Below are 24,863 nucleotides of genomic sequence, written 5' to 3' on the forward strand. Positions count from 1 at the left end.
TGGTAACAAAACAACTCAATGTAGTTTGTTATAAAGAAAGTCAAGGCCAGTCATAATGGCTTCAAACCACAAATGATGGGAATGGGAATTGATCATGTACCTAGAAGACCCAGGGTTCCAAAAGAATACAAACAAAAACAAAAACTAAAAAAGATGTGTAAGCTTGCATAGTGCCAGTCCATTGAATGAAAGAATACACAAGCTCTTTTTGCTATCTATGTAGATAATAGCTACCTACCCCTTCTCTGGTCCTCTAGTTTGAGCATCTCTTCTCTGCTTAGCAAAAGCCTCAAGTAGCTGGGAAAATAGTACTGATCCAAAGGACCCTAGATTGTCAAACTTCCCTCCATAGTGGAAGATCTGGGACTGAAAACTTTTTAATTATCTTGTCTGTTCTTAGAGAGAAGGAGCAAGTATTAATATGTGTTGACGGGTTACTTTTAAAAAAGCCTATATCATCAGGAAAATGTAAATCAAAATAACATAAAGATTCCATCTCACTCCAGTTAAAATGGCTACTTCAAGGAATTAAACAGAAATTCCTGTCAACAATGAAGTGAGCAAGGAACTCTTATACACTGCTGGGATCAATGAAACTACTTCAGCCATCACAGAATTCAATCTGGATGTTTCTGGAGGAGACTAAAAACAACTCCACATGTTCCATCCAAACTATTTTCAGGGACATACCCAAGAATCAAAGCTTACTACACGGATTCCTACATACCTGTATCTACGACTACACTATTCATAATAGACAAGGTAGCCATCAATAAATGAATGGATGAGGGGAATGTGTTATATACACTTACAAGAAAGCATTATTTAGTGATAATTAGAAATATAATTACTTTGCTTATAAGAAAATGTGCAAAACTGGATGGAGGTCATCTGTGAAAGAGGCAGAGCCCTAAAGATAAGTATTTTCTGTCATATCCAGAAGCTAGAAGTGAGAATAAAACAGAGGTATGATAGGAGATTTGGAAAAGGAAAAGGAGGAGGAGATAAGAAAGGGAACTAGAGGAAGCTAATATAGAAGATCATTTACTATTGTGAAAAAGTCAAAATGTATTAAATGGGAATTTAATAAAGCCCTTTTGTTGAATTTTAAAAATAAAATTCAGTAAAAGATCTATGGACTAAATAGTCTTTGTTTTCTCTCTCCATAAAAGCGATAATAAGAGTTAGTTGTTTGGTCCAGAGAGTAAAGGTGCCTGCCAGTGAGTCTGAAAATGTGAGCTTGGTTCCCTTGGTCCAGGGAACCCTGTAGTGAGAGCACCAATTCCCACAAACTGTCTTCTGTCCTCTGCACATGCTGTTGTTTCCCCATATCACGTAAATAAATAGATTTAAATTTGCCTTAATATTAGGTTAAGATGTCTCTATACTAAATCCTTGGAAATTTAACTGTATCTTCAAAATTTTCAGAGCAGAACTACATTTTGCCCTGAGAAAAAGGGATTCTTACTGTGTTAACACTGCAGGCAAGTCTCTTTCTGGCATGCATAGAAAAAGAGATATAATGAGAGATATAATGTTGAGCTTTATGAATCAGACCTCCTGCCTTCTTGCTGTTGCAGATATTTAATGATAAGAATGGGAAGGAAGGGGAACACCCTCACAGAAGAAGGGGGAGGGGAGATGGGATAGGGAGATTATGGATGGGAAAGTGGGAGAGGGGATAACATTTGAAATGTAAACTGAAAATCCAATAAAATAAAATATTCACACACACACACACACACACACACACACACACACACACACACAGGAACTGGAAGAAAGAGGGTATTGCTTACCTAACTACCCCTTTCCACCCTGCTGGCTCATGGTAACTTTGGTTTGCATATTAATGGCAAGTGGGGACAAAGAGCAAGGTGATGTTTGGAAGAGAGAAGTTCATAGGGCAAATGTCACCCTCATCTTGCAGAGCCAATTCCTAAAGCAGGAGACCAGCAAAGGAAGGAAGGATTAGATTCTGGAGAGCTGACAACCAGAAGTTTTTGTCAGTGTACTTAGAGCAAGGTCCACATTTCCGGTCTCAGTTCAGTTAATTTCTGGAAGAGACACCAAAGCTCACTCACTCTTCAGGTTCTCACTGAACCTACTGTATCGGAAGGGACTTCACCTCCCAGAAGTCCATTTTTATGAAGACTGTTGAGACAGCTTTCCAGGTGAGGATTTGTCTCAGAGTAGCAGATCTGTAGGATGAATGAGTTTGGAGGCCAAATGAACACACAAGAACTCTAGATCATAAAATGGTTGTATGTGATAGAAAATGAATACATGCTAGCTGTTCTTCAAAAATATCATCTATCTATCTGTCTATCATCCTTCTGCCTGTCTTCCTGTCTGTCTGTCTCTCTGTTTTATTGGGGGCACATGTGCTACAGACCATTTGTGAAGGACAGTAGAGAGACAACTCTACAGAGTTGATTCTCCCCTACCATCTTTTTGTGGTCTTTGGAGATCAAACCTGGATCACCGAACTTATGCATAAGCACCTCTACCTGCTGAGCCCTCTTCCAGGCCAGGGTGTCATCTGTGCTAGCCAAACATACAAACAAGATTATCCATATCTATTGACATAAATGTCATTTGCTTCACTTTGACAACACACACACACACACACACACACACACACACACACACACACACACACACACACACACACCATAACAATGTGATTTTTAGAAGTCCATTGTTGCTTTTTAACATTTTTGTCCTCTCAAGTGAATGATATAAAAATGATCATACTACATGAATCCCAGAATATGTACCAAAAAATGTCTAAGGGAAAAATACTAATTTCACTTGAAGAAACACATGGCATGCATGTCTTCTGTAAAAGGTACTTTGTCAAGTGCTATGGAAAATTCTTAGATGTTTCTTTTGTGCAAGGAAGTGTGGAAATATTTGTGTGGTTTTTGGAAGTGGGTAAATATAGGACCTACCGTATGGAAGTACAACGTCACTGTGCTCACTCCTCCCATTTTCATTACAGGTAGGTAGGTTTCTCTGCACCTGATGGACAAGAGGACTATTAAAATTAAAGTCAGAGAGGAAAGCGAGAATTCATACCACAGTGTTTTAATTAGTAGTCAAATGGCAAGAAAATTTTATGTTCAAGGTTGCATCTGAAGGCAGCCTAATTTTGAATTTACCTGTTTTTTTCTTTAAAACTCGTTTTTTTTTTGTGTTATTTAGAAGCTATTTTATGTCCTGTACTGAACGTTTTGATTGTACTTTGATACTTTCTCTCTGTATATCACTCCTGCAGGTATGGGGTCAATGCTGTAGAGTTATGGTATTTTGTTAGCTTATATTTAAGATTGCTTCCCCTATACCTGAAAGCTGAAATTTTATTCAACTGTGTTTTATACCTGTGTTTGTGTAACTTTATAAACTTCTGTTTAGGGCTGTTCTGTTCTTTTACAATTCTTTCATCCTTTTAATTTCCACTCCTGGAGTGGCAGGGTCAACAACTCCAGAGTTCATTTATAAGTTGATCAGTGCTACTGACTACAGTGTGTCAGGCTTCTTGAAAAATGTCACTATAGGCATATGAATCCCATGGCTTTGAATCCATCCTGTTTACTGGGCTCCATGATTGGTACTTCCTCAAAATTGATTCTAAATCACACCATGCACAAAACCCAGCGATTTCACACATCAAGGATTTAACATAAAGCTATACTGGCATCTTAGTCTCATGTAACTCCTGGTATAGCCAGTGGTGCTGAGAAAGCCCATGAAAGAGACAGTGCTAAGATTTGGGAAGTCAAAGTGAATGGCCTCATTCTTTAGTGGTTCAGTCTGTTGACAACTTCTAGCTGTTGCCTTTCTGATGAAATGGGTTTCTTTTCTGTCCCTGCAAGAGAAACAAGCTAGGTGAAGTACGGTGTACCTTCAACAAGTATGTGTGTGGGCCTTGAGATGAGAGCTTTGGAGAAGCACCCAAGGGGACTATTGCAACTCCAGCTTGTGCCCTGCCATAATTTGTGTGATTCTAATATGTTTCTTCATGCAACATGGAAGGTATAGAAGTAACAGCTGCAGGGGTTGGGGATTTAGCTCAGTGGTAGAGCGTTTGCCTAGTGCAAGGCCCTGGGTTCGATTCTCAGCTCCGGAAAAAAAGGAAAGAAAAAAAAAGTAACAGCTGCATGTGAACTAGATATGTTGCCTGGGACACGGTACTGGTTACATTTACAGATGATCTTTCTTTTGGTCTTTGCTGAAACTTGATTGTTAGATACGATGTTAGGTTCATTGTTCTTGGTCTTGGTCTGACTACATTATGGTCATATAATGGCCTTATCTGATATTACTTTTCTGTTAAAACATTGTTTTCTTAAATTTTTAAATGTGGTGGTTGGTATTGTCATTTTGGCAGAAACTAGAACCATGTGGAAGATAGACCTTGGAGTATTCCTGTGCGGATTATCTTGATTACGTTAATTAATTCTGGATGGGACTAGGTAAGGTATCCTGGGCTGTACGTATAGAAAAAGAACTAAGCACCGTACATGTTTTCTGCTTCTTAAGTGTGGATATAATGAGATCATTGCTTCACTTTCCCACTGCTGTGGCTTCCCTACCATGTTGCACTGTATCCTGATCAGGGAACCAAAACAAAAATATTCCCCTCTCAGTCAATTTTGTTGAAATCATTTATCATACCAACTGAAGAAGAATCTAAGACTATAAATTACAGAAAATAAAATAGGAAGCTTTGTTTAAATTAATGACTCAAGAGGACCGAAAGAAGTATAAGAGCAAGTCGATTCAGTCTTTCTCTCAAAACTCACAGTGGAAAATTTCTCACTATCTGAACCCAATAGTAGTCACCCTGACTACTTAGCAATGGCAATCGGCACCAACTGTTGAAAGTCTAGTGTTGTACCTCACCCAACTGCTTAGAAGTCTTCAATCACAGTGTCCGTGCAAAATACAGCTGTCACTTCAAAGGGAGTAAAAGAGAATTATTGAGTCAAATATGTGTCCATGATCTGGGACCATCAATTCATGTTACAAATAACATGTTCTGACATAGAAGACATTTCATGAAGTCCTTTAGTCACATTACTTTAAAGGTCATAAGTCAAAGCAATTTCCACGTGTGTGAGTGAAAACATCATATAGGCTTGGTCACAGCAAAATGGAGCCATTTCTGCTATAGGTCTCAGTTGCTATCTGATTACAATCATAGCTTTTGGGTTCGAAGATGTCAGAGTCTCCTACATTAATAACAGTCCCCAAAGTTTTCCCGACAGTTAACACATCAAAAGAGTCTTAGATCAGACACAGCAGTAAGAAATGTGTGGCTGCAAGAGTTCTAAAGATAGCTAGAGATAATTTTGACTCTGAATTTACAATATCTCTGTTCTCCACAGCCACAGAGTTCTGATTAGTCATCCAGTCTTGTGGAGTATTTAATGTAGGTGTGGTGTTTTTCTTAGAACTTCTGTTTACAACTATGCAGCCTGTTCTGGACTTTTGATTTTATTCCATTGATCTATTTCTTTATCCTACGCCAAGGTATTCTGTCTTGTTAACTTTAGCTTTCTATTAATAGTAAGCTTACACTTACGTGAATTTTATCATCCCTGTCCCATAACTAGAACATGAGGGTTTCATGATTGATTAGAAATATTTGTAGGTAAGCAACATTTTATTTTATTTTTATTTAAATGTGTTTGTTCATGTGTCACATGAATGGATCCCATGTAGGTGAAAGGGAGATGTCAGATCCCTTGGAACTGGAGGTAAAGGCCAATGTGTGCTGATAAGAGTGCTGTAAACTGAATTTGGGTTCTCTGGAAGAGCAGTTTAAGTGCTGAAACTCCTTTCCCTATCTTTACAATTAAGAGTCTCAAAATTCCCTCTCTGTGCTCCTCTGTAGATACTGTCAACAATGTCTTTGACTATTGTTCTTTCTCTGTCCCTGTCTAACCTGCTGCTAATCACATGCTGTGTGTTTTTGTGTTAAATGTTCCATTGTTTTCAGTTTCATGAGTTCTGTCTTGGTCATTTAAAATGCTTTTTTATTCTAGGTTTTGTTTTTATTTATTGTTTTAGCTAGTGTTCTTTCTTCTTTTCTCTTCTGTCTTTCTGTCTTTGTCTGTCTGTCTCTGTCTCTCTCTCACACACACAAATCACATACACACACACACACACACACACACACACACACACACACACACCACTCAAACTCCAATTTCCATATACTCAAGTTATTTCTTTCCCCAGTGACTTTGCTTTTCCCCAAGTGACTGAAACTGTACACTTCTTTAAAAATTAAGCTGATGCAATTGGTTGTGGGAAACAGAGTCCAGAGCCTGATACATGCTAGACAAGGAGCTTGGCAAGTAAACCAACATTTCTAGCCTCTTGTCATTTTCCTTTCTCCAAGATCATACTACTATGTCATCTGGCAACTTGTATGCCAACCTTCAACCCAGTCTAAAATCATCTAATGGAAACTGCTCAGATCACACTGGCTTGTGAGCATGTCTATGGTAAATAACATTTACTCTTAATTGATGAAGGAGGGCACCTCACTGTGGGCCATACCATTCCCTGGGCATTGGTCATGGAATGGATAAGAAAGCATGAGCCTGTTAGCAAGTCATCAAGCAGGATTTCTCCATGGTTTCTGCTTCAATTTCTTGCTTGGGTTTGTGCCCTGACTTTCCTCAGCTTTTGACAGTAACTTGAAAGTTGAAACAAAACCGTTCATTTCTTGAACTTGGTTCATTGCACTTGGTTGGAATGTTTTACCATGATGACCAAAATCAGACTAGAATATTATTTGACTATTTTATGTAGAAAGATAAATCTAGATCCTAATGCTCAAAAGCAGAAAAACTTTTCCCTGCTTTTAAAAACCCACACAGTTGCCTTGTTGGCCAGTTTCAATACTAATTCTTTCCAGTGTACTTTCTTTTTGTCTTTACTGAGAAGTTATTTTTCTGTATTCCAAATATCACTATTTCATTACATAACATTGTGACATACATTTCTTTCCCCTTCTAAATAGTTAGGCCGCTATGGGACCAACATGATGTGGTGAGTCAATATTGATTGATCAATTGATTGATTGATTGCAGATGATGCTCATACTCCAACATCCAGTTGAAGTAAAAGTAGAGCTTGCTTATGGGAATTGATTCTCTTTTTTCTACTACGTGGATCCTGGGGATCAAACTTAATCATTAGCAAGCATCTTTCTCAATGAGCCACCTTGTAAGCCTTTACATAGTATTTTCTAGTATATATCATAGACTCAAGGATGAGGCTTAGAACTATACATGAAAACCACAGAAAAATGATAGGATGAGAATAGCCATTGGAATGCAACCATTATAAAACTTTCTTGTTTATATCTAAAATATGTCAAAGAACCCTACATTAAAAATTAGATCAAAACGTCATGCAATATTAACTCACATGAGAAGAAAGAGGAGGAAAAGGAACACTGGCAATAAAATAAAACAGTAGAGCATTGCTTACATGACCGATTCTTCTGATATATTGTATGTTAGTTACTCACTCAATTCAGCCCCATAAACACTCTGTGAGCCAGATGGTGCCATCATCCCATCTACCTTCTATGAAATCAAGGTTAGGGGACTTCCTGAGTAACACCATTACTGGAGATGCCAGTTACATTAGTCAGGGTTCTTTAGAGTCACAGAAATTATGGGTAGTCTCTATATAGTAAGGGGAATTTGTTGATGACTTACAGTCTGTAGTCCAACTCCCCAACGATGGTCAGCAGCAGTTGTGAATGCAAGTCCAAGGATCTAGCAGTTGCTCAGTCCCACAAGGCAGGCAGGCGAAGAAGAGGGGGGATCTTCCTTCTTCCAATGTCCTTACATAGGTCTCCTGCAGAAGGTGTGTTCCAGATTAAAAGTGTGTACCACCACGCCTGGATCTGGGACTTGCTTTGTCCCAGATGACCTTGAACTCTTTGCCTTAGTCTCCTGGGATTCATAGCCACTATGCTTCAAGATCTCCATGTCAAGATCCAGGTCAGAAACTTGTATCTCCCAGTCTCAAGATCAGGATCAAAGGTGAGCCTTCCAATTATAGATTGTAGTTCATTCCAGATATAGTCAAGTTGACAGGCAGGAATAACCACTCCACCAGAAGAAACACTGATACAACAGAAACTCAAAAGAATAGAATTCATTCAGTATACAATGAATCCAAGGGCAGAAGGGGGAACTGAGAAGTCAGAGAGTGACTCTTGTGTTCCCTGAAAGTCTTATGTTTCTTTGGAGCTGGTAAGGATGTTATTGAAGGGGAGATTTGGCTATTTATACAGAACATTTGTCCCTGTCATTAATGAATGTCCACTTATTATTTCTTTAGGCTAAAGTGTCATCATGATTGTTCCATTACAAGGTGCACAGATGCTACAAATGCTGGAGAAATCCTTGAAGAAGTACCTTCCTGAATCCTTAAAGGTGACTTAGAAAATGCTAAGGGCAACAAGGATAAAGTGTATGCAAAAGAGCTTAACATTTATGTTTCACTATGTGTGTGCATGTATGGTGTGATTGATATGTGTGTGAATATGCATGCATGTATGATGTGACTAATGTGTGTGTATGTATGCATGTGTGGTGTGATTAATGTGTGTGAATATATATGCTTGTACGGTGTGACTAATATGTGTGTGTGTACATGTATGGTGTGATTGATGTGTGTGTATATACATGCATATGTAGTAAGATTGATGTGTATGGTATGTACATGCATAGATAGAAAGTGTGTATACACAAGGAGTCCCAAGGTTTATGTCCAGTGTTTTTCTTCATCACTCTCCACCTTATCTATTGAGATAGATTCTCTTGATGAACTTGGAGCTCAGCAATTCAGCTAGTGTAGCTAGTCAGGTTGTCCAGGAAATTTCCCTGTCTGTGCCTCACAAGCTATGGGATTCAAGTAGGCCATAAGAACTACTAGGCTTCTTTGTCGGTACAGGGGTTAGAACTCTGAGCTCTAATCATCACCCTTGTATGGTAAGCACTTTATCCACTGAGCCATCTCCCAAATTCCTATGTGATTTTATTTTGAGCAAACCTATATCTCAAATTTTCCCACTTAATTTATGATTTTCTTTTCAATATATTTTCTACTCTCTCTATGTCACTGGTTAAGAATATGGAGATGCAGTCAGGTACGATAGTACCTAACTTTAATTTCAGCACTTTGGAGTTAAGAAAGAGGTGGTTTTCTGCGAATTCAAGGCCATTGTGTCATAGTGAGTTTGAGGCCAGCTAGAGACACATAGTGAGACCTTAACTCCATAAAAATTAATATGGAGATATAAATAAGTAATTTAACATACTATGGATTATGGTAGTCAAGACAGCTTGGGAGACAGGTGCCTGCCTGCAAACCTGACAGCTTCAGTTTGAGCTCTAAATCCCATTTGGTGGAAGGAAAGAAGTAACTCCTATGACAGACACATATCTCACAAATAAATAAATAAATAAATAAATAAATAAATAAATAAATAAATAAATAAATGTAAGACTAAGAAGGGGCAGCTTTTCCCCCATGTCTCACCAGCAGTGAGTTGCAGCACAGTCGTGTGCACACATGGACTTTACCCTCTGCTCTCTGAAGTTTTTCTGCTGCTTCTTCTCAAGAACCCCTCCTTAACAACCCTTAATATTTCCTGGAGTTTTCCACCACAGTTGACTGAGGGTACATATTAATGTTTAATTAGTTCATTTCATGTTGTTGTAAAAATATAATAAATATAAGAGGTATAGGTTGTCTTTTTCCTCGCTAGGTCTGCACCATGGTGCCATAAGATACCTGCTAGGTATCTTGGCAGAAACACATCCCAACTCCTCGGCAGCCCAGAGTCTCCTGCCACCACACACTTTCCTACACTCAAACCATCACATAAAAGAACACACAACACAATAATCCTTGACCCAATTGATAAGATATAATTGCCCACTTAAACATACAAGACCTGGTACCATCCATCCCTTAGGAACATTCATAACAACCTGTAAATACACAGAGCAGAATCTCTGCCACATTGTCAATACATCACCTGCCATAATGTCCTGCCACGGCTTCTCTCCTTCTCCTATCTCCTGTCTCTTCCTTTCTCCTCTAATCTCCTCCTCTTCCTTCAAACTTCTCTCCCGCCCATCCTTCCTTCTCCTCCAATGACAGGCCTCCTTCTATCCTGTACCTGCCCCTCACCTGTACTTTACAAATTCAATGGGGAAGTGGTTCTGGTGAAGTCACCTGAGTTCTGAGAAAGTGACTAGGCAGCTGTCCTTGGGGCAGTGGAATTAGCAACAAAATACAGATAACTTTAGGGCAAACCACAACATTTCCCCATTTTTGTCCAGTAAAAAAGCCTTTTTACTTACATATAAATTGAGTACAATTACTACCATTCTATAATTTATAAAGCATATGATATTTTCAGTACCCAGTCCATCACTATTTCAGTTAAACAGAATGTTTAATTATCCATTCTAGCTTAAGAAAGGCTTAAAATCTATATTATATCTTGGCTAGCTTGTATACTATCTGATAATTATCCAATAATATATGTATATGTATATAAAATATGTATATGTATGTAGCCTGGTAGGCTATGAGACTGTAATCAGTCTTTAACCCTGTCAGAAATCTGAAAATGACCAAATATCTATACACATAGAAAGCCTAACACGGCTTCTAGAACTGAGAGGTTATAGAGACAAATCTCTACTAGCACAGTCCCCTGTTAGCAACATGTGAGCACAAGTCTTCAGTCTTCTGGCCCAAAATCAACTGACAGACTCTTGAAATGAAGATTTTGAAGGGCTGATCACCCTGTCTTGGCAGGGTTTATCAGCAAACTATTCTGCATAATTTGTCCTTTTCTGGACAGTATTAGTCTGCAGATGAAACAGGCAGTTTTGTCCAGTGGCTGTCTAGCCACAAAGTATTGCCTCATCCAGAGGTAGAGATGTTCAAATTCTTCATTAAATCTGCCAAAAGGGAACTGTTAGGATCAGATATGTCTTAACAAAAGATAAATAACTTTAAATCTCAAATTTTGTGGATTTCTGACGTTTTTGAAAACGATCTACTATATAAGACAATCTGTACTATTGTCTTTATATCCTAATATCTTGAAAGTGCTCTCACAATATGTTTGCTATTTGGCCCTTAACTCACATGTGTAATCAACTCAGAAGTTTGTAATGTCATCAATAGAAAGACTGGCTCTAAACCTTGTACTTTTAAACTCTTTTAACAAATTCTATATCAAAACAAAGATATGATTTATCTTAGTTACCAAATGAGATTATGCCTGTACAACTCAATCTAGCTAATTCCTCCCTGTTAAATTACAACCAATTACAAATTCCTCATAAAAACAACTTTAGAATAACCACTTTCAGCCTCCCCAAAGTCCAGGGAATTGGGGCGATGACTCCTCCATAACTTCTTCAAGCTGTACATGGGCATTGAGATATCCTTGGGAGTAGGGTGTAGGAAGAATGAAGCAAATGTTGTAGCCGATGTGTCCTGACTGGACCCAGATGAAAGTCCTTGAGACCAGGAATCCAAGTAGGCACACTCTGTAAAATACAACTCTCAAGACAAAAGTTTAGAATCCAGATATCTTTTTGTTTGATTCTCCTGAATAAATATTTTAGGCTGTCTACCTCTATCAAATCTGATCAGTATGATTCTGTAAGGTTTCCAGAGCCTAATCACACTTTTTAAAATACAAAGACAAAATCTTTCTCCCAAAATACTGTGTTCCTTAGTCTGAAACCAGAAAAGTTTGTATCTTGCTCTCTCTCCCAGAGTAATAATATAACCATAAAACTCAAAGTCACACCCATCATGAAGACTAAGCAATTTTTTCAAAAAGAAGTAAGCTAAACAATGAGCCTGATAGGCTTTTGTGCTCTGTGATATCAGGACATTAGCCCAAAATTCCCATGGAGCCCACGTTAAGAGAATCTGAGCTTCCTGTTCTGGTAAATATCAAAAGTAACCACAAACCCTCGCTAGCCAGCATCAACGAGCCATATGGACTTTAGGGGGGTAATTTATAAAACAAACCAAATACTTTCTATCAATTCCAGTATCAATAAGCAACATATCAAACCAGGACTTTTGCCCAAAATATCTCAATCTGTTAAGCTCTCTACCTAGAGCTACAGATTTTTATTTAACCTTCATAACTTCTATAATATATGTCTGCATTCACTCTCCCTGGTGTTACAGACATTTATCACAACTCTCAACTTGGAGGTAGTGACTAATTTTTCCCTATCTAAGTTCTGAACTGTGGATGAAAATCCCCACCTGATTCAGGTAATCTCTTTACTCTCTTCTTTCTAAAAACAAATTTAATCACCTTTTAATAACATCTGTAATTAAGAAGCAGCTTGTCTAAGTAGGATTTCAATGCAATATTCCCGTGGAGCCCACGTCAAAAAGAATATGAGTATCCTGAATGACTTTCTAAACAACTTTTTTAAAAAAGAAGCTTTTAATCTCTAACTCTCTGACAATTTCAGAAGAATGTTTGCCATGTGAAAGGTAAACCATATTGAGTGTATTTGAAGTTAGTCTGTGCTCTGAACTTAATGTATGTCAAGCTGTTTTGGGGTTACCTACTGTTTTTCCCTCCCCCTCCAAACCCATTACAACTTATTAAAGACGGGTTTACCAAGTCAAGTAGAGATATAAATGATTACATTTCTCTAATGGTGAGTTCAGTTCCTTGATTTTTTTTTGTGAAATGAAGTCAACTCCAGTGAAGCTTCAGTAAATTGTGTTTGTGTATGCTGTGTATGTGTGTGTGATGTTTCTATATATATATACATATATATATGTTTGAATATGTATACTTGTGTGAGTGTTTATATGTGTGTAAGATAGTTCAAGTGTATTTCATTTGTATGTATATTTCTGTGTCTTTGTGCCCATGTGTAAGAACATACGAATGTTTGCTTTTGTGTGCACGCATGTGTGTTCCTTAGAGAAAAAATATTTCCAGATTTGTGCTACTCTATAAGAAAACTTTCCTATAAATGTATCACCATCTAACATAAGATGAATGAATTAATCTCTTTCTCTAGCAGATTGGTCACTGCCTTTTTATAAAGTAGAAAAATATTAGCATCCCTTTATTTGTAGGTTGCTTTTTAAATTTTTTTAATTCTTTAACTTTTTTTTATCCAGACTTTATGTCCCTCCCAGTCCATGCTCTGACTGTTCCACATCTCATACCTTGTTCCTCCCCACCCCCAGTCTCCAAGAGGACATCCCCACCCTGTGGCCTCCAGTCTCTTGAGGGTTAGGTGCGTCTTCTCTGACTGAGTCCAGACCAGGCAGTCCTCTGCTGTATGTGTGTTGGGGACCTCATATCAGCTGGTGTATGCTGCCTGGTTGGTGGCTCACTGTTTGAGAGATCACGGTGGTCCAGGTTAGTCGATACTGCTGGACTTCCTATAGGTTCACCCTCCTCCTTCTTCCAGCTTTTCCCCAATTCAACCACAGGGGTCACCAGCTTCTGTCCATTGGTTGGGTAGTAAATATCTACATCTGACTCTTTCAGCTGCTTGTTGAGCCTTTCAGAGAACAGTCATGATAAGACCCTGTTTGAAAACACACCATAGCATTAGTAATAGTGTTAGCCTTCGGGCCTCCCCTTGAGATGGATCTCAATTTGGGCCTGTCATTGGTCCTCCTTTTCCTCAGGCTCTTCTCCATTTTTGTCCCTGCAGTTCTTTCATACAGGAACAATTCTGGGTCAGAGTTTTCTTTTTTTTTTTAAGATTTATTCATTTATTATATATAAGTACACTGTAGCTGTCTTCAAATACACCAGAAGAGGGCATCAGATCTCTTTACAGATGGTTGTGAGCCACCATGTGGTTGTTGGGAATTGAACTCAGGACCTCTGGAAGAGCAGTCAGTACTCTTAACCACTGAGACATCTCTCCAGCCATGGGTCAGAGTTTTTGACTGTGGGATGGCAACCATATCCCTCCACTTGATGCCCTGCCTTTCTACTGGAGGTGGACTCTACAAGTTCCATTTCCGCACTATAGGGCATTTCATCTAAGGTCCTTTCTTTTGAGTCCTGAGAGTATCTCACCTTCCAGGTCTCTGGTACATTCTGAGGTTGTCTGTTTCTATATTTTCTGCTGGCCCTCAGGGCTTCACTCCTGTTCCCCTCCAACACCTGATCATGTTCCCCTCTTCCTCTCCCTGTCGCCTTTCCCACCCAGGTCTCTCCTTCTCTCCCCACATACTTTGATTTCGTTCTTCTCCTTCCAAAGTGGGATTGAGGCATCCTTACTTGGGCCCTTCGGCTTGTTAACCTTTTTGAATTCTATAGATTGTATCTTGGGTATTTTGTACTTTTTTGGTTAATATCCACTTATCAGTGAGTACATACCATGCATGTCCTTTTGGGTTTGAGTTACCTCACTCAGGATGATATTTTCTACTTCTACCCATTTCCCTGAAAAACTAATAATGTCCTCCTTCTTAATAGCTGAGTAGTATTCCATTGTATAAATGAGCCACATTTTCTGTATCCATTCTTCTGTCGTAGGACATCTGGGTTATTTCCAACTTTTGGCTATCACAAATAAGGCTGTTATGAACATAGTAAAACCCATGCCCTTGTGGTTTGGTGGGGCACCTTTTGGGTATATGCTCAAGGGTGGTATAGCTGGGTCTTTAGGTGACTCTATTTCCAATCTTCTGAGGAACCTCCAGATTGCTTTCCAGGGTGGTTTTATTAGTTGGCAGTCTCACCAGCAATGAAGGAGTGTTCCTCTTTCTCTACATTCTCGACAAAATGTGTTGTCACCTGAGATTTTGATTTTAGCCATTCTAATTCATGTAAGGAGGAAGGGTACAGAGACAGGCATGTTGATCAATGAAATAGAATCAAAGAGTGAGAAATAAAACCACACACTTATGCACACTTGATCTTTGACAATGAAGCCAAAATTATACAATGGGGAAAAGAAAGCATCTTCAATAAATGGTGCTGGTCTAACTGGCTGTCTGTATGTAGAAATAAACCCTTATTTGGCACCTTGCACAAAGGTCAAGCCCAAGCGTTGAACTCATTTAGTGAGATATGGTGGCTTTCTCAGCTTCTCAGATTTCATAAGGGAATGCTTAATTCTTTAGTCTTACTAGTCACATACACTTTCTCTTAAAGGCAGTGTGAGATTTTTCAGAGAAAGTTGTTCTTAAAAATTGTTCATTTTATTTGTTTATTATATATGTTACTATTCATAATTGAAATTTTTTTCAACAGAAGTTGAAAGAAATAATGTGTGAGATTGTTTGGCCTGTATTCTTCCTTAGCTCCTTGTAATTACGAACTGTTATAATTTCATGGGAATAACTTCTATCCTGATTACGGAAGGTAGGTTCATTCCTCTCAGCAAACGAACATCTTACCTACTTGCAGGTCTATGGGACCATCTATCATGTGAACCATGGAAACCCATTCAATCTAAAAGCCCTAGTAGACAAGTGGCCTGATTTTAACACAGTGGTTGTCCGCCCTCAAGAACAGGTAAAGTGACAGGTGTGGAACAAATAAACTTTTGTGGTCATTCATGTAGAATCTAACAGAGCCTATCGTGTGTTATATTTAAGAATATACATGTATATAAATATACATATGTACACCTAATAAAAATTAATGAAAAGAAGAGGCGATGAATTTGAAAAAAAAAAGAAATACATGGGAGGATGGGAAAGAGGAAATGGAAGGAAATAATGTAATTATATTATAATCTCAAAACAGATATGATTCCATAGAAGCCAAGAGTATAAGAGTATAATGATAATTTCTGGAGACTGAGGTGCTACTCAAAATTGGGATAATATTCATGAAAACTTATAAAATTACAGTTAATGAGAAATAATAAGTTAAAGAGATCTATTTACAGCATTTTGACTGATTACATGTTATTCTGTTATGGTGAGAAAGATGAAAAGGGTTTATAACAAAAGTTTTACAACTGTATATTTTAATTAGCTATACACACATAACCGTATATTCCACAATGGCATTTCAATTTATGGTAGACCAATTGTACGGCAATAGCCCAATCAAAATAACATTGCCTAGGATGGGAGTGATAGCTATGACAGCATGAGGACCAGAGTTTGAGCCTCAGAACCCACTCAGAAATCCCAGGTGTGTGCTTGTAATCCTAGGGTGAGGGAGACAAGACAGGAGGATCTATGGGCTCATTGGCCAGCCACATAATTTGCTAGGCATGTTCTAGGCCAATGATAGAGTCCAGGGGAAAAACATGGTTGACACCTAAGGAAGGGCACCCAAGGTTTTCATTTGTCTTCCACACATAACTACACACATGTACAGCACACACACACACACACACACACACACACACACACACACACACACTGAGAGAGAGAAAGAGAGAGAGAAAGGCACACAATCTCTCTTTCAATAGCATTATAACCATATTACAATCATTTTGACTTGTGTAATCATAATCTGTGCTGCCCATCCAACAAAAGTATCTGTCATCTCCCTTCTCAGAAGACCATTGCCACTCTTAATCCTTGTCTATACTTCAAGATGTGCATAAAACTAATAAATAATTTGATCTATAATTTCAGAACATCAAAAGTTTAAAGGTATGACATACAAATAAAGATAATATAAAATATAAGCATGGATTATGTCTTTAGTATGAAGTAGGATATTGATAAGCACCTATATTCAACAATCAAAGAAATTCGCATTAATAGTAAAAACAAAACTGAAGTAAAACTATTTAATTTTGTACCTGAACTAAAGTAACAAAATACATCATATTATTGCTGACTTGTAAACGCGTTTGCTTCTGCAGCTTTAATATTATTTAAATATTTTTTTAATTCTACCCTAATTGTGTTAATGTTTTCCTCTTCCACCTTGTAGAATTTGTAAAGGGAATGTTTATTATTGTACTCCTGTTTGGTTTTATTACATACATACCTTTTTTAACTCAGAATTATCTGCGCCAAATTCAATGCTAGAATGTTCAGATTTATATGTTCTGAAGATATCTGACTTACAGTAAAATTTCCTCTCACAACAGAAGCTTTCCTTCAATCTTCCAACAAAAACAAAAATCTAAATGTCTGTGTTCTTGATTCTGTGCTCTTGATTTAAATGTTAATGTAATACATTTGTAGCAGATGATATTATTCTGTAATGTTCTAACCTTATTTGAAACTTTGATCTTGATCTCACAATTTAAATACTTCAGAAATAATAGGATCATACGAATAAAAAGAACAATCTTTTATTATTTAAAATCATTACAATATAGAGCAGCAGAGATGGCTCAGTGCTTAGGAGCACTGACTGCTTTAATAGAGAATCCTATTTCATTCTCAGCATATACACGGTGGCTCACATGTGTAACTACAGTTGCAGGAAATGCAAGCCGTCTTCTGTCCTCCTTGACAATAAGCATGCATGAAGTGCACAGACACTCATGCAGGCCAGGCACCCACACATAAAATAATAACATAAAATAAACTTTAAAAATTTAAACTATAGTGGAACTAGCACTACAATCATGAATGATAAACAATGTGTGTTATTTTTCCTTTCTCTGTGATAACAGGAAATGAAAGATGACCTTGATTTCTACACTAACACTTACCAAATCTACTCCAAAGACCCCGAGAACTGTCAGGAGTTCCTGGGCTCCTCAGAAGTCATTAACTGGAAACAGCATTTGCAGATTCAAAGTATGAGCAATGGGAAATGGGATTGTGACCTTCTTCTGTGTCTTGTCTCACAAGGTTTCTGTGCTTCCCCCACCAAGTACCACATCCTCAGACAGATGTGCATCATCATTTCTATTTGTAAAAAGGAAACTGCTAGACAGGATTCTTCAGAGGAACTGAACCTGTAGAATACATAAATATTTGTATATAACAAAAGGAGACTTCTTAGCTTGGTTCACATGAAAGGGACTATGTAGTCCAATACTGGATTTCTAAACTTGGAGAGGCAGAGAAGTCAGTAGCTACCCGTCAGGTTATGGGTCCCACATCTGCTCTCCCACAAGGCACAGCTGCTCAGGGAGGCAGGACATGGGAGTTGATCGGGCTTACCCCACATTGTCGCTGGGCGGGTGTTGGGCCTTAGGGAAACCTGGGGACACTGCTCCAGGGGTAGGGAAGTGCAGTGAGGCGCCAAACAGCTGGAGATGGCTTGGGGTTCCTGGGCCTACAAGGAGGCCAGGGCTGTGGGAGTTCCTAGGCTTTTGGACATCCAGGCACCGCTGGAAGCTAAGGAAGAGCTGAGAATGGAGTGGGGGCCCACAGGCTGTATCTAGCCCAGGCCAGAGGAAAAAGGGGGAGCTCCTGCTGGTTCCCCAGGAAGAGTCTTTGGCTTGACAGCGGTGAGCTTGGGTTTGGCTTGGTGATGTCATGTCTGGGAGCACAGAGAGGCCTTCTACAGGAGATTAGATGAAGAGTCTATAGACAAGGCCTTCTCCATGGCTCCCCACGGCAGATCCCGATGAAAAGAGGCAGTCCATGGTTTTAAGGCATTTATTGTCATGGCAGAAAGTGGATGAGTAAAACCATACACCACTTCTCATGGTGGGCCTGAGATTAAATACCTTTGGCAAGGAGGACTGTCTGGGAAGGAAAGCTTATTGGCTTAGCTCTCCAGGCCTTTAGCTACCTCATTAAAATGGAGATCTGTCTTGATTGTACATGACCACAGGCCACATCCTCTACATGTTGAGGGGTTTGGGGTGTTGCCCTTACATGACTGTTAGCCATAAATCTATGGGGAGCTGCAGTTAGTTACAGGGACCTAGTGCCTAGGAACAGACAAGGTGTTCTGCCATCCCTTCAGGGTCTCCGGGGTTTCTAGCCTTAGCTCAACTGGGAACTAGGGCGCTTTTCACTGTTCCACAACTACCCAATTCACAAAGGTACATACTGTGACAATTGAAATTCAGTGTTGCTAGATTGGAAGGTACCGTGTTCACTTTGGAAGGCTGAAGAGACCAAGTCTGCTGTCAACAGAGGACAATAGCAACAATGGTAGACAGTAGACTTTACTTTTTTCTGAGACCTCTCTTCATCTGCCTACCCATAAAGGTGTGAACCACTTTGAGAGCTAGTCTTCCTCCCTCAGTTAATACTCTTCCAGACTCTTCCAGAGGTATATCTTTTAGATGGTTCTAATTTTTGTCAAGTTGACAACTGAGGCAAACCGCCACAATAATTCCTATTCCCAGAAATGTGTGGCATATTTTATAGACGAATCCAGAATCCTTAGGAAAAGTAGGTCTAACAGTGAAGCTTGACCTTTGGAATCCCACATCAGTAGTGAGATTGACAACTCATGGTGTCTCAGGTCACCAGTGACAACAACCCTGGTGATAATCATGCTCTTAGAGTCAGACTTCCTAAGTTGGTATGTATCTGTTCCTCTCTATCTGATCCTTATGCCTTGCCCCTCTCTAAGACTGTGTCTTTGGACATAAATATCAGAGTAATAACAGTTCCAAAACACAAGAACAGGAAGAGCGTAATGTAATGACTGGTGTCCTGGTTGCTCTAATTGCCAACTTGATACAAGTCAGAGTCACCTGGGAAAAGTTGCCTGATTTGGGTAATTGCCAAGATCATATTGGCTTTGTTAATTAATGTAGATGTGCCCAGGCCACTGTGTGTAGTACCATCCCGAGACAAGTGATCCTGGAGAGTATAAGAAACTAATTGAATGTGAGCATGTGAATGAGCTAGAGAGTAATCCAGCAAGCAGTTCTTCTGTGGTTCCTGCCTTGAGTTCCTGCCCTGACTTCCTGCAGTAATAGATTGTGACCTGAAAATATAAGCCAGATAAACCCTTTGACTCAAATTGAGTTTCATTATGGTGTTGTGTCACATCAATAGTATGAAACTAGAATGGGGGGGTAGGTCAGTTAATGTTTGCTATAATAGAAAATTCATACTGAGGTGAAGCATCAATTCAGTTTGGGCTTTGTGAGCAGTCTGTAGTACATTTGTTCATGTATCATGTGCTATTGGATGACTCTAAATTTGTTGCTTCACCATAGACCTATTCAGATGTCTAGATGTTGGTTCTGGCTGTGAGTCAGTGCCATCTTTTTGTTGTGATGATGCCACAATGTGTCGCTAGCCAGATAGCCTAGGTTAATTTAAACAAAGCTGGTCTTAAGGTAATAGGATCAAAAAGAGAAAGGTCCAAGTTCTAACACTGTTAAGCTTCTTTTTGCATAATTCTATTTTTTATGTTTGTCATATGAGATATAGAAGTAGAGTACACCAGGAAACAGATACTAGGAATTATGGTTAAATCCTGAATCATTACTTCAATGATCTGTAACACTGAGGTCATAACTCAGAAGATGAGCTATCATATTTTAAAACTTAACCTCTTTGATTTATTAAATCTATACAATCTAGTAGCTTAAAAACTTCATTCCAGCCTTAGTCTGCTCACAAAGTGACTATGAGTTATTTTATTCCCTTTTGTGTTTTCAATTTTGTAAGACAGGGAGCATATGTCAGCCATGACTATATATGGTCATTCTCACTGCAGCAGCGACAGCACAGCTACAATCAATCAAGATGTTATCTTAAATCTCACACTTCTACCCCATTAGAGAGCCCACTGAATGCACCAACCATTGCTTCTCTCCTTATCAGTTCACTGTATGTTTCCTTATAACCCCATCTAGGTTCCCAGTCCCACCTGAATAAAGCAATACAAAATCTTGCAAGCATCCATTCTCTCCAAGTCAAACACTCAGAAAACATCCTCTATGTGGTATCAGAGACAGTTAGGAAACTGTTCCCTTCCCTGCTGGATACAAAGAATTTATCACCAGGAAGTGGCAAGCCCAAGGCTATGTGAGTTTGAAAAGACCTGCTGTATATTCCTCACATCTTTCTCCTAACCTCACTGCCTGACCCTAATTTTTCTCTGATCTTTGCTGCCCATGCTCTAGTAGATGACCCCCATCTATGCTCATGCCAGCAACTCTAATTAAATTTAGTTGCCCACATCTCCCCACCACACACAAGAAATAAAATTTACTTTTTGTAAAGATGTCCACTAGAGTGTGTGTGTATGGGCAGGGGTAGAGTGAAGGTAGCTAACAGTGTGTAAAAACCAACATATGTCTCTCTCTCACACATATTCATAAACATACATGGAATTATAAATAATAAGCTTTTTAAATATTGTAATTATAATAGTGCCAGCAAGATGGTTCATCAAGTAAGGGTTTTGATGGACATGGTTGACTACCTGAGCTAGTGAGTTCAATACCTGGGATGGACATAGTGAAAGGAGAGGACCATCTCCCACAGTGTTCTGATCCCCAGTATGTGTATATCCATCTCCTCATACCTACCACTCCAATCATTACATAATGGAAAGGAAAAAATGATCAGAATAATTATTAAATTAATTAATTAAAAATGATCAGAATAAGTATAATTCAGGACACATTCCTCCTTGTTTACATCATTATAAGAGCAAAGTCCACTGTCCACTACTCTGAACTTTATCATTTTCACTCATCTCCTCCAACCATACTTGTCTTTCTGTCCCTCTAGTATAAGCCTGTCTATATTCCAGGACTTTGCATTTGTTGCTTCCAATGCTCTGTTTCTCAAGATAATAGGGATAGGATGACATATACCCTTCTACTCACAGACTTTGCTTTTTCTTTTTGGGTCCTCTATAGCAATCAAGAGATGTTTAAACTTTCATCTTTGGATGTTACCCATGCTGCATTGGTGAATAAATTCTGGCTTTTTGGTGGCAACGAGAGGAGTCAGAGATTCATCGAACGCTGCATAAAGAACTTCCCAAGTTCCTGTGTCTTGGGGCCTGAGGGAACCCCTGCATCTTGGACTCTAATGGACCAAACTGGAGAGATGCGAATGGGAGGCACCGTGCCTCAGTACCGGGCCCAAGGTCTTGTCTCCTTTGTTATCTATTCACAAGACCAGATTATGAAGAAACGTGGCTTTCCTGTTTATTCTCACACTGACAAAAGCAATACTGTTATGCAAAAAATGAGTTACTCACTGCAGCATCTCCCCATGCCCTGTGCCTGGAACCAGTGGATATGTGTACCTATGTGAAGCTGGACTCAAACACAAGATGATGTCGGGTGGGCCGGGGGATGTAATTGGATGGTGAGCAAAGAGTGAAGGTGATTGAAAAGAGAGAATAAATGGCAGCCAGCTGCAAAAGAGAGCTGCTGTCTGTGCTCTGGGGAAGCAGTGTGAATGGCCAACAGATCTCCATAACTCCTTTTTGTCAGATTGCTCCTAGACTTCCCTTAAGTTCCTGAGTTTGAAGCAGGCCTATACCCTTCGGTACTGGACTCATGTAATTTAGCCCCTTCATATTTCTAGGATTTATGTAACATTCCTTTATCATCTGCTCCAAATGGCTCCTCCTAGAAACCATAGTACAAAATTTGGAAACTTCTGCTACCCTTACTAGCAATAGGGAGAGTATGTTTTCTGACTACTGTGCCTATTCCCCTCTGTCTATTGCCTTTCCTTCAGTGATCAGCAAGTGAATTCTCCTTATAATGTCTTAAGGAAGTAGCTGCCCCTCTGTTGGGTGCTTCATAGATATGTTAAATACATCATTATACATGGATCATATACTTTATCAGATTAAACACAATATATATAAAACATCAAAAGAAGACACCAAGTAACAGCCTAATTTAGGTTTTCCAGTCGCTTCTTTGCCCTGAGAAAATGATGCAATGTGGCTTTCAAAGGCTTGGCTTCCCAACCTATTGCCAACCTGAAGGACTAAATGAAGTCTGCAGTTGATTGCACAGGCATGGGCTAAATGGTTTGTGCTAAGGACAGCAAGGGGTAAGTAAGTTACTGAGAGTACAATATGGATGCATCAGGGTAGGAGTTGAGGACAGAAGCCAAGCCTGGACATTTATTGTCCCATCTCTTCCTGCTACATTACTTCTGATGCTTGAAGTCTATTAAACATAGAGAGTTGTGTCAAGGAAAGTGTGTTGGTGGACATCTTAGTTATGGTTTTATTGCTATGAACTCTTATAAAGAAAATCTTTTTTTCTTTGTTTACATTTCTTTTTTTTTCTTTTTCCTTTTTTTTTATTAACTTGAGTATTTCTTATATACATTTCGAGTGTTATTCCCTTTCCCGGTATCCGGGCAGACATCCCCCTCCCCCCTCCCCTTCCTTATGGGTGTTCCCCTCCCAACCCTCCCCCCATTGCCGCCCTCCCCCCACCAGTCTAGTTCACTGGGGGTTCAGTCTTAGCAGGACCCAGGGCTTCCCCTTCCACTGGTGCTCTTACTAGGATATGCATTGCTACCTATGAGGTCAGAGTCCAGGGTCATTCCATGTCTAGTCTTTAGGTAGTGGCTTATTCCCTGGAAGCTCTGGTTGCTTGGCATTGTTGTACATATGGGGTCTCGAGCCCCTTCAAGCTCTTCCAGTTCTTTCTCTGATTCCTTCAACGGGGGTCCTATTCTCAGTTCAGTGGTTTGCTGCTGGCATTCGCCTCTGTATTTGCTGTATTCTGGCTGTGTCTCTCAGGAGTGATCTACATCCTGCTCCTGTCGGTCTGCACTTGGCAGGGGAGATACCATGATCACGAAAGAAAATCTTTTAATTAGGGCTGGCTTACAGTTTCAGAGGTTCAGTCCATTATCATCATGGTGGGAAGACTTTGTTTTTTGTCTAAATCAGAAGTCATGTTTACCAGATTCATTTCCAGTTAACTGACAGAATATGCTGAATGTCATCTTTATTGCTACATCAATAATTTCCTAAATTTAAAGGGGAACTATTAAAGCTGATTATCCTGATTTACAAACTATTTGTATCTTAAATTTGTATCCTCATATATGTCTACAGCATCCACCCAGAGCTGTTGTATACATAACAGAGCTACGGCTAAAACTGGCTGGCATTATGATGAACACATAATACACACTATAGTGTGAGCTATGCATTATCAATAACTCTTATAGAAAGGTTTGGAGGCAGGCATCAGACTACCTTCATTTTGGTGTTGGGTAACATAAGATGATGGATAACATTTAAGCAAGGAACTTCAGTTACGAGCCAATTTCTCCAAGAAAGAAAGAGTCTGTATATAACTGTGCAAATGCAGCTGTTCTCAGAACCCTAGATCTCATGCCAGAAGCCATACATTTTCCTCAGGATTAACTTTCCTGTTTGTGTGTTGCTGAAATGCAGCCTTTATCCACTGCTTATTCTAGGCATTCACTTTTAAATTAATTGTTCTATTGTGCAACTGCATGCACCAAGCTTTGGAAATGGAGACAATAATTTCGAGACAATAATTAAGTGAAATAAAAAAAAATCAACCTAAATGTATCAACATTGTTTAAGTTGAATAACACTTTGATTGGATTTAAAGTTTGGCTCAGTCTGAAATTCTGCATGATTCTGAATTATTTTTCCAATTTCTTTGTTAACAAATTACTTAATGTAAAAAATGGGCACAGTGACTAATCAATTTAATGGAGTTTTAGAGGATTAAATAACTACACATGATTCACCTAGAGCATAACAAAGAGATACAAGCTATGAGACTTAAAGCTCTTATTAGGGCTTGGGTATATGGCTCTGTGAGTAAGAGGCTTTGAAAGCAAGAGGACCTAGGGTCAAATTCCCAGCAAGGAAGTAAAAGCTTGGTATGGCTATGTGTTCCTGTGACCATAGCATTGGAGAAAGAGGAGAAACTCACTGCCAGTCATCCCCAGCC

General features: G+C 39.1%; 1 protein-coding gene across 16 annotated transcripts; it reads left to right on the forward strand.

Annotated features, from left to right (window-relative positions):
- The first annotated feature begins 1,894 nt into the window (after nt 1–1,894).
- Nucleotides 1,895–23,945, forward strand: Glyat (glycine-N-acyltransferase). Of its 16 annotated transcripts, none has more exons than XM_087549346.1 (9): nt 1,896–2,174; nt 4,394–4,478; nt 7,894–8,075; nt 8,377–8,471; nt 13,306–13,480; nt 15,494–15,601; nt 17,682–17,808; nt 20,790–20,961; nt 21,804–23,945. In XM_087549346.1, the coding sequence occupies exons 7-9, from the start codon at nt 17,685–17,687 to the stop codon at nt 22,204–22,206; spliced, it is 699 nt and encodes a 232-aa protein (XP_087405472.1). In that variant the 5' UTR covers nt 1,896–2,174; nt 4,394–4,478; nt 7,894–8,075; nt 8,377–8,471; nt 13,306–13,480; nt 15,494–15,601; nt 17,682–17,684; the 3' UTR covers nt 22,207–23,945. The 16 variants fall into 16 exon arrangements, 15 of the variants coding, with proteins under 15 accessions (XP_087405445.1, XP_087405472.1, XP_087405542.1 ...); XM_087549350.1 differs by having other exon boundaries at nt 2,083–2,174; nt 7,883–8,075; XM_087549319.1 differs by lacking the exon at nt 13,306–13,480 and having other exon boundaries at nt 1,895–2,174.
- Nucleotides 23,946–24,863: the final 918 nt, after the last annotated feature.

Source organism: Rattus norvegicus, chromosome 1 (assembly GCF_021556685.1).
Source record: "Rattus norvegicus strain SHRSP/BbbUtx chromosome 1, alternate assembly SHRSP_T2T, whole genome shotgun sequence".
In the NCBI taxonomy this organism is placed as follows: domain Eukaryota; kingdom Metazoa; phylum Chordata; class Mammalia; order Rodentia; family Muridae; genus Rattus; species Rattus norvegicus.

Excerpts from the sequence above, each read along its gene's own strand:
- Glyat (XM_087549319.1), top strand. The coding sequence starts at position 8,391 with ATGATTGTTCCATTACAAGGTGCACAGATGCTACAAATGCTGGAGAAA. Across the intron at positions 8,472-15,493 it reads ACCTTCCTGAATCCTTAAAG|GTCTATGGGACCATCTATCA; the intron begins GTGACTTAGAAA and ends ACCTACTTGCAG. Across the intron at positions 20,962-21,803 it reads AGTGGCAAGCCCAAGGCTAT|CAATCAAGAGATGTTTAAAC; the intron begins GTGAGTTTGAAA and ends GGTCCTCTATAG.